This window comes from Gymnogyps californianus, chromosome 18 (genome assembly GCF_018139145.2).
Source record: "Gymnogyps californianus isolate 813 chromosome 18, ASM1813914v2, whole genome shotgun sequence".
NCBI classification, from domain to species: Eukaryota; Metazoa; Chordata; class Aves; order Accipitriformes; family Cathartidae; genus Gymnogyps; species Gymnogyps californianus.
The window spans coordinates 11,833,942-11,843,394 of record NC_059488.1 but is presented as its reverse complement, the minus strand read 5'-3'; the positions used below and the strand labels follow the sequence as shown (position 1 = coordinate 11,843,394).

Genomic DNA, 9,453 nt, shown 5'->3' with positions numbered 1-9,453 from the left:
ACTGGGGACCTCCTACCAGAAAGAAAGGCAGATCATCAGCTTCACAGTTAAGAATACATGAATCTTATCACTGTAACACATACAGGAGGACTCATTCCCCGGCTAACTAAGGCCTCCTGTACCTGAAATCAGTTATGCATTACTTCAAGGTCCAAGTGTAAGTCCCTGGAAACAGCAAATTACAATGGCAGAAGAGCCATAGCCTTTACTATAACCACAAATGATATGCAACACCTTGTGGAATGCACCCAAAATGGCGTATGTGTGTATATATAAATTTTGTATATAGACATTGTACTGTTTCATTCTTTTTAATACATATACAAGTACCTATACATATATACATATTTACAATTTACACCAGCCAGTAGATGTATGCATATTGTACATATACACACAAACGCCTAGAATACACATGCACACACACAAACACACACTCTTGAAAATAAACTCCATATCCCAGGTAATGAAGTCCTGCCACAGTCCAAAGAAGAGCAGTACCAAGTGGTGGGGGGCTCAATATACCAGCTTCAAGACTGCTTAGAACAAACACTAGCATTCATACAATTTTTTTACACTTGGGAAATTAAAGAATGGATGGCATAAGCTACAGCCTAGCTACAAAGAACCTTCATGCAAACTTCCCAGCTACGCTGCAGCAATTCTTGCTGTTCCATACTGTGCTCTCCTCAGCTGAATGGTGTCCACCAGTGCTGACCTGCTGCCCTTCACTATTCCGGCTGACTAGATCATACCTTGTATGATGGCACTGCAAACAGGCCTACCGTGATACTACGGTAGTCACCAAGTTTGGCATTTTCTTCACCTAAAAATAGAGGCATGGCTGGGGTTCAACATAAAAGCACTGATCAGACTTGTCCTTTCACTTCTTTTCTAGCAGCCCATGGAACAGTGACAATGGACTTTTTCACTTAATAGTTTAAAATATTTTCATTTCCTTCTCCTTGCTCACACCTTCACTGTCAGGAGTTGCAAGAGGTCCTCTAGCTCTGCAAGGAAAGCAGTACAGTCCAAACGAGTCAGAAAGCACTTTTCCCAGCAGTCAGAATAGCCTTCTCCAGTAAGTGCCTTTACAAAGGCCACTGTACTCCTTAACGTACCCAGACTGAGCATTATGGGCTGAGGGAGCCCACAGTGCTGCCACACGTAATTACAGCCCCTCAGTTTTACTGGTTCAAAGATAGGACTGCGATGCAATGGTGGGCATGCAAAACATTAACAGGGCTTTATGGCAGCACCCACTTTGTTTAACCTGCAAGAGGAGCATCAGCATCTCTCCTAGGGCACAGGGATCCAGCACAGATGGGTCAGATAAACGAGTGATAGGAAGGGCTCGTATTCAGCACTATATGGGACATTCCTTCAGCTCCTATTGGGGACTGGTAACACTGTGGGAGCCAAACATTCCATCCACACACGGAAAGGAGGGATAACACCTGCTGGAAATGTCAGAATTTCTGTCTAGTACCTCAAAATGAAGAATGCCCCTTCCTCCTGGAAAATTGTGGCAGCAATACAAATGGCAAGGTGACCCATATTACAGCGAGAGATGGGGGCTAGCCTTCTTAGTTTTGTAATTTGTTAATCTGCTAACCGTCTACCCAATCAGGCAGCGTGGAAATTGTGTCCTTGGCCAGCAGTACAAAGTTCATATATAAAATTGCTGTGTCAAATTTATAGGGAGCATTAAGTATCTTTACAGCTTCACTTCAAACCCACTGCTCCAAATGCAACTTAATTGTCCACAGTTTTGTCTACTTACTTGCCTAAGACTGAAAAAATATATTTGTTATGAAGGACTCTGTTTTATTGCTATTGTTGGTTTGCACTGTGTGGTTCCATCTTTACCATTTCAAATCCAGACTCTTTGGGGATAAAATATTGGTTTTTCTATTGATTTTTTCCAATTTCTTAAAATTGTATAAAAATAAAGGATTTCCACAAATGTGGGCTAAAGGTAACCAGTAATACTTCTATGCTTAGGATCAGCTGTTGGAAATGTGGTTGACAGCCACAAGACCAGAAATAAACCTCTAGTGATTCTTTAGTTTAACATTTAAAAGACATGAAAACTTCTGCTTATAAAATTGACCCCATACAGAATGGAACAGCTAAACTAACAGCTGTTTATTATTACTTTTTAAAATAATGGTCCTAAATTTAAAAATAAAATCAAGTACTTCCTTTTATGATTTTCACATTATAAAACTGCACCATTCAAAATCTGTGGCCAGGGAAACCCCTTTCCAGTAACAGTTTCTTTTAATAGTCATCGAGGGTGTTTTCCAGGAAAACATTCCTAACATCCAGTATGGAAGCCAGCTCCAAAATGTGCTTTTGGAGGTGAGGGTTCTCCACCGTTTCATCTCTTGGCAGCTGAGGATAAGATTCTGGATAATTTCGAGTCTCCTGCTAGATGACAGTGAAAACAAAGAGAATCAGACATTCATTTATTTTTACACCCTTTACGAAGAAGATTGCAAAAACGCCAGTTTCACCTAAGAGGTATACTAATCTGTTTAGCATGCCACATAGAGAGAAAATACTCTAGCATTTTCAATTTTGTCCTTCCATTGACTCAGAGATGGTCATAGTGGCAATACAAATGCCCATTCATCTAAGTTGGTTAATAATATGTTCACAGAAGCCTTGCAAAAAAAAAAAAAAAAAGAAAAGAAAAAAACACCCAAAAAAGACAAAAAGTCTTCACATATACTTACCTACTAGGCTGAAGTTCATTTCTTGAAGTTATAGACATGCAAGCATCTCCAGTGGGAGATTCATCTCATCCTAAAACAAGTATCTAAGACATGGGGGCAAATCTATCCCCACTAACAGAAGACCTGCTTCTTTTCCCTGATATCAGAGCAGCCTAGGTAGCTAACTTAGGCTTGGAAAGCTACTACATGTCTTCAGTTAGACAAGATGAATACTGTACCTTTCTCTGCTTCAACTTCCATTTTTTTCTGTAGTGTTTAAAATGGAGCAGGCAGTTTATATGCCAACACTCACATATATAAAATGGTGTAGATCCAGAAGCAGACTTCACTGTTGGCACAGCATTAACCAACAGGGAGGGAAAATACGGTCTTCCTGTTTAGCTTATTCATTTACACTTCAAAGACCTTTCAAAATCCCTTCACACTAGAATACATTCCAGCAATAATGTTCCACTCCTCCCCACTTCCTCTTATATTCTTGTTCTACACCTTTTTAGTTGTGTAGAAATAATAATCTTGAATTATTAAGAGGAATTTTTCTAGCAGACAAGGCTGTTCAGAGTGACGTAAATGAATTAGAGTGTGTCTGATACTTATGTAGAGGAATAAGGCTTCAGCAAGTCAAAGGCTTCATGCCTTTGGAGAGATACAAAGGCACAGATTCAATACAAGCTGTAGGCATTAGCATGTGAGCATCAGTTATCTTTCTGAAGTCACAGTGATATGCTTAGCCCTAAGACCCTTCCATCCTGAGGCAGTGCAGTTCTATATGCACTGGATTGTCGTTCTCACAAAGGGATAGATATCCCCGCATACCCGGAAAATTTTGTGCATCCTCATAGTAGCCGAACAGAAGATAAATCTTGTTAGAAGCAAGCGAAGAAATTCATCCCCAAAAAATTGAAGAAAGGACTGATCTGTAGAGAAGGCAAAGAAAACTCAGTTTAGAAAGGCTTAAAAAAATTTAAAAAAAGACTTGGGGGAAACCACTACGAATTCTTGTGCATTCCCCTTATTCACTATTCTGTCCATTGGAAAGGCTGAGCAAGAAAAAACAGCACCCGCTGAAGTAGCATGCTATGGTTCAGTTGTGCATCTTTAGGCACGTACCTATGGATCGTGAGTGGGTCAGCAGCTGGGCAATATCTCGGTTGATTTTTCTAAGGTAATCTTGACACTTCTCCCACAATCCTCTGCGCATGCTTGATAATCCAGAGACAAATAGGAATGCCATTAAAGGATTGTTCAGAAAGAGTGTGAAGAGGCTACCCCGCTGAGACTGATCTAAAAAAAATAATAAATCAATAGACAAAGACATATGTTTGGCACATGAAACAGAAAAGCTGTCCCTGCCACAGAATGAAGTCGCTCACCCACTAAATTCTGTAACAGAGGAACTACTCCTTTGTGTTAGTTACATCTTCTCTCCTCTTGTGGCAGATCTGTTCTCAAGATGATGCAATGACTAGCAATAAAGGCTTACTGCAGATGTGCATTAACACCAAGAGAAATGAGATTTTCTCATGAATTGTGGGAGGCCTATGTCTTCATTTTGAGCAAAAAAGTCATAACTGAAACAACCGATAGAAGATACTCATTATAAATCCTAAAGAGAAGTATTAAACATGGACATTCTTATTCCATTCAGAAAAACAGGCAGTTGAACCTATACACCCCCCGAAGTCTACATAGTTGCCCTTTTGTTGGGCATCACAATATCCTAAAGCTCATTATTTACTCCATGCAGTTCAACATGATACACAGAGGTCCAAGCTTCATCTCAATCAACTGGGAAGTCAGAAAGAAAGGCAATGCACATAAGATCATGTGCCCAGACAGTAAGGCCGCTTCCTCATCAGCAAGGATTACTGGCTTGTTTTGGTGCACTTTGGGGTTTTTTTCCAGGACTCGGGCACACAGCATGGATGGTTTAATGCCACACTGACACAGGGGCTCAGTTAGGTTCAGCTAAGAAGTCTCTGCACAGTGCTCTAGCGCACAGTGTAGCACCCCCTCAGAACAACAGCAAGACTTTCCTGACTGGTCCATGAACACAATATAAGCATCCAGTATTTTATAAAGTTAGTTCTATTTTTCAGAATTTCTGTTTAAACAGGATTCATTATTACAGTAGTTATTTTCTACGTAAGTTTCAGCTAAATAACAGGAATAGTTTCAAAACTATTTGTGATGGATAATAACCTTAACATGGCAAATTCCAATGAGAAAGTCTGGAATGATTTATATTTTATAGTAGTCACAAGGACTGAAGAATATAACGTTTCATTGCCTGTTCCTACTATAAACGCACCTTCTCAGGGCATACAAAGCCAATGGTTTTCCTTAACTTACCCTCCAAAATCAGAACAAGATCTGAAAAGATTTTGCTCTACACCTGGCATTTAAAAGCTGATACCTTAACTGACTCTGACTTACATTCTGGGACTAATAAAGCTACCCAAAGTGCAAATAATCATCATCATCTCAGCACTAGGCTGGCAATTTTCTGAGTCTCCATGTAGGAGAGACTTTGCCTCCTAGCACTTGTGAAGCTATGTGTAGAAATATCATCATTGTTAGAATAAATTATTTGCCACAAACAGTAACTAAACTTTATCATACTACTTCAGGAAACATTAATCTGATTTAGGGATTACACAGTGATGAAAAGCTATCTTTTCCTGAAGAATCTAAGTTATATTTGTTTGGGATAGATAGATGATGCAACTGCAACTTGTTAGGAAATGAAATACGACACATACCTTGTAATGCTTTTGGATATGCTGTTGGAGAAAGCAAGCACACCAATGGTTGTCCAAATAAGTTTGTGAAATTCTGTAACAGATAAGAATTTTGAAGTATTGATGGTCACTTTGCTTGCTTTTGAATATTCAGCAGATTAAGGGTACAAACAAAGACTATTAATGACAGAGAACACACTAATGCCTGTCACACAGTTCAGCATTGGCAGTAAGGCTGACAAGTTGACTTACTCATAGATCACAGCACAGAAGGAATATAACCCATTACATTTTAAAGGAATTCTCTCATTTCATTGCTACTAACAGCAGACGCTAATTTCATGGAAATATGGCTTTCAGTAGTAATACATTACTTGGAGAAAAAAAAAATCATGTTCTGCAGTAAAAGTGAAAGCCATTGCCTTTCAGCCCAAAATAGATCTAGCATCTTTCCTCAATACCAACTGAACTATCCAGTCAAAGTAATTTCTTTCCCCTTTTCCTTATAGCAGGAGGAACTACTTCTGATGAAACAGAAGAGCCCAGCAGAGAAGTCTTAAAATAAGTTTCCTTTAAAGCAAGTATGTCATAACCTTAACATCTGCTACACTGAACCCTCATTTTACAATACTCGTTTCATGCACCTTCCACCAGCACCTTAAATATTGCCTAAGTGTCCTGTTGCACAAGAATTTCTCCAGAGACCTCAAACAACACCGTTGTCCAGTTTCACCAACATTTACCTGATAACAGTCCTACTGTGTATCTGTCTGGCAGGTATACTGATTGGTAGTAATTATCACCAAGAAAAAAAAATTCATTTACACAACCTTATTAGCTGTCACGTGTCTCACCAAAACAGCTTTCTTAAAACTGAAGGCTTGCAAAGCCATAGAAAATGTAAAGGATCATGTCTGCATCCTATCAGAGCACACATTCAAACCATGCATCCAGAGCATATGAGTGCAACACACGGCTGCAGTTCATATTCTTAAAATTGGCAGGTTATGAATGTAAGGTATACGTCACCAGAAGTATTGGCTTGTGTAAAATCATCAAAAAGTTAATTTTTTAATTCCTTCTGCCTTCTGCTTAATTCAAATGGAACTTTCCCTTCCAGACAGTATATTTCAATTAAATTAGTTTCACTGAATTAATTTAATCTAAGTCTGCTAAATACTAAAGACAGTAATCTAGTCTAATCAAAATAAAACATTTCCCATATCTGACAGAGTGCTGACTAGTCCTAAAAACCCTTCTATTTCATTAAGAGCCCAAGGGAGATTTATAATGCTAGATACTAAGGTTTGGTCTCTAATGAAGAAACAAAGACTATTACCATGAAAGACAGTAACTGCAGGCCAACCCAGTAATTAGTGAAACTGTACTATAAAGAAACATTTAAAACTCCAGAAGGAGTCACCCCAGACATTGCCAGTTTGAACTTAATACACACTGGCAGGTTACATGTTCTCACGTAACATGTATGCTTAGTATTCATGAGCAGATTCACGTATTGAATTCTCTCATGTATCACCTAGTTAGAGACCAATGCAGACTTCCCATACACTCCATTAGTAAAAGTGACAATGCAATTAAACACTGCCTACAGCTATAAAGCAAAACCAAGGGTCACTCATATATCTCAGGAAAGGTATTACTCACTGACAGTATCTGAGATCATTTTGGACTCTGTCCCAGCAGAGGTTAAGTCAACATAGCTAGTAAGTCCTGCAAAGGGGAGAAACTACACGGTTTAATATGGAATGTGCTCTTCGGAAGACAGCTGCTCATGCCAGTCGCTACATCTAAACTATAGATCCAGGAAGATAAGACTCTCAAGGTTCCAGGTACCTGTCTCAGCTCTTGCCCGGACACAACTGCCTACCGTAGCCCAAGCGAACACCAGGATTCACTCACCACCACCACCTCTGCCCTGATTTCCACAGAAAAGCGCTGTGGGCATACATGCAACAAAGGAACAGGAGCGTGTTACAGCCATGCCTTGGAGCGGAGGACCACAGGCTGCACCAGGAAAACCTGCCCTGCAGTCTAGATGTTGGTAGCAGCTCTGGATAAGGAATGCCCTACCTTTCAGTGCATGGACAACTCCAAAAAGGGTAAAACACATTTTTGTTTCAAAATTGACTCTGTTTTTTTACTTGAGTATTCAAGTTTTCCAACAGAAGCACTGCTGCTTTTTAAAATGCGTGTCACATACATCTCTTTCCAAAAAAGAACTACCCGTCATCTCCAAAAGAAGTCACTTCACATGTAAGCTTTACTAAGCTGAGTATTTATACCGTATCACTGACAAAGGCCTTGCATTCTTACTGGCCAGAGTTTTTGTTTTGGTTTGGTTTTTTTAAGACTTTACATTTGACCATAATCTTAGACATCCACAGCTACAAGAAGATACTGATTTAAAAATATTATTTCATCCACATATACAGTGGTAACCTTCAAGAACACAGCCATCTACATTTAAATGGAAGTGTTAAAAAAAAGTCATGGCTTTAAGTAGATATGCTCGATTTGCAGTTATCTTCCACTTTCAGCTAAATATATAGGGGAGGAAGCTGTTCAAGTGCCGCTGATTTGACAAACTGGCAAGTCACTTCCTGGCAGGACTTACTTTCAGTCATCACCATTTAAGCCCTCCAGAGAGAGGGAGGGGATGAGAATGTGTGCAGGAGAGCAGAAACGGGCTGTAGAAAAAGATGTGTGAGCAGTTGCTGTTACTGCCAGTATTGCTAGCAGTGACATTTAAATGTCAGGATAGCTACTGTCCTATCAGAAAAGATCAGAGCAGCCATGTGGAAAAAAGTCAGCACACTGACTTCAACGTCTCACACAATTGCACAGAACCTCTTTGTTTGTGCCAGTGCTTGAGTCTACAAAGCATCTCACAATACACACAGAGGATAGTCACAGGACAGCACTATCCGTATATTCTGGCGACAAGGAACCAAGCACGTAAGCACACACAGAACGACGACAGACAGGAATTTACAAGGGCTAGAAAATACTGAGATTGAGAGCTCTGCCATCTACCTTCAGTTGAAAACAAAACACCTAAATCTGCCCCCACACATCTATCCCCCCCACTAGGCAGATAGCCTAGGTTCAATGGCAATAGATTGTGAAGGTGCATGTGAGTTCTCAAATGCTGAATATATTTTTTTAAATAGGGGCCCATACTTTTTTTTTTTTTCTTTCTTTCTCATTCTCTTTTTAGATTCCTCACAGTTGTGCCCACACAATTCTGATCTGGGTCACAGCTCCTAGCAGCCACTTTCAAAATCCTGGCCTGAAATACTTCCAAAACTCACATTTCTATACTTCTTACATACAGGCAAAGTTGGACTTCTCTCACACCAGCTGCTCTGTGTGCTTAACAGACGGAGCACTGGCGTATTTTACACTACTGATGGTCAGTTCACTGCAGAACAAGGAAAAGCAACTAAACAGAGATTACAGTTTTTGCTTACTATGCGCCCACAAAATCTAAAGAAAATTCAATTATCAAATTTAAATGTAACAGAAAAAGCGAATTCTACTGTAAACACTTGACAGTTATTCTCACAAGAGCTACAAATCTACAGGTGGGAATCCATCACCTCAAGAAGATCCTTTGCTCTAAGCTGTTCACACAACCCTGGTATGTCCAGAGCGGTATTTGAATTAAGGATCACCAGGAATCCCTTACGCTCTCTTACAGAGCTGATCCACTTGACATCTTTCAGCAATTCTACTAGAGAGGAAGGGGGTTAAAAAAACCAAAACAAAACAGCAAACCCAAGCCACACGTTTTCCCCTGAAACAAAACCAAGCCCCCCTGTTGTTATACTGGAATGAATGTCAGGAAAGAGCAGAGGAAAATAAATCCCTACCAAATCCTCATTTTCTCAGAAAGACAAGTAAATCATTCTAATTGTGTTTCCCTCCCTTTAGGAAGGGAATTTAATAAA

The 9,453-nt window shown here is 39.7% G+C and overlaps 1 protein-coding gene across 1 annotated transcript in view; it reads right to left on the bottom strand.

The window, feature by feature from the left end:
- Positions 1-303: 303 nt before the first annotated feature.
- Positions 304-9,453, bottom strand: part of SCAI (suppressor of cancer cell invasion) — a 46,759-nt gene continuing 37,609 nt past the window's right edge. Inside the window, exons 15-18 of the mRNA XM_050908167.1 lie at positions 5,504-5,576; positions 3,852-4,025; positions 3,558-3,658; positions 304-2,433 (exon numbers count right to left, since the gene is read on the bottom strand). Of these exons, the coding sequence (XP_050764124.1) occupies positions 2,284-2,433; positions 3,558-3,658; positions 3,852-4,025; positions 5,504-5,576 (498 nt within the window). The 3' untranslated portion in view covers positions 304-2,283. The remainder of the gene's footprint in view (positions 2,434-3,557; positions 3,659-3,851; positions 4,026-5,503; positions 5,577-9,453) is intronic.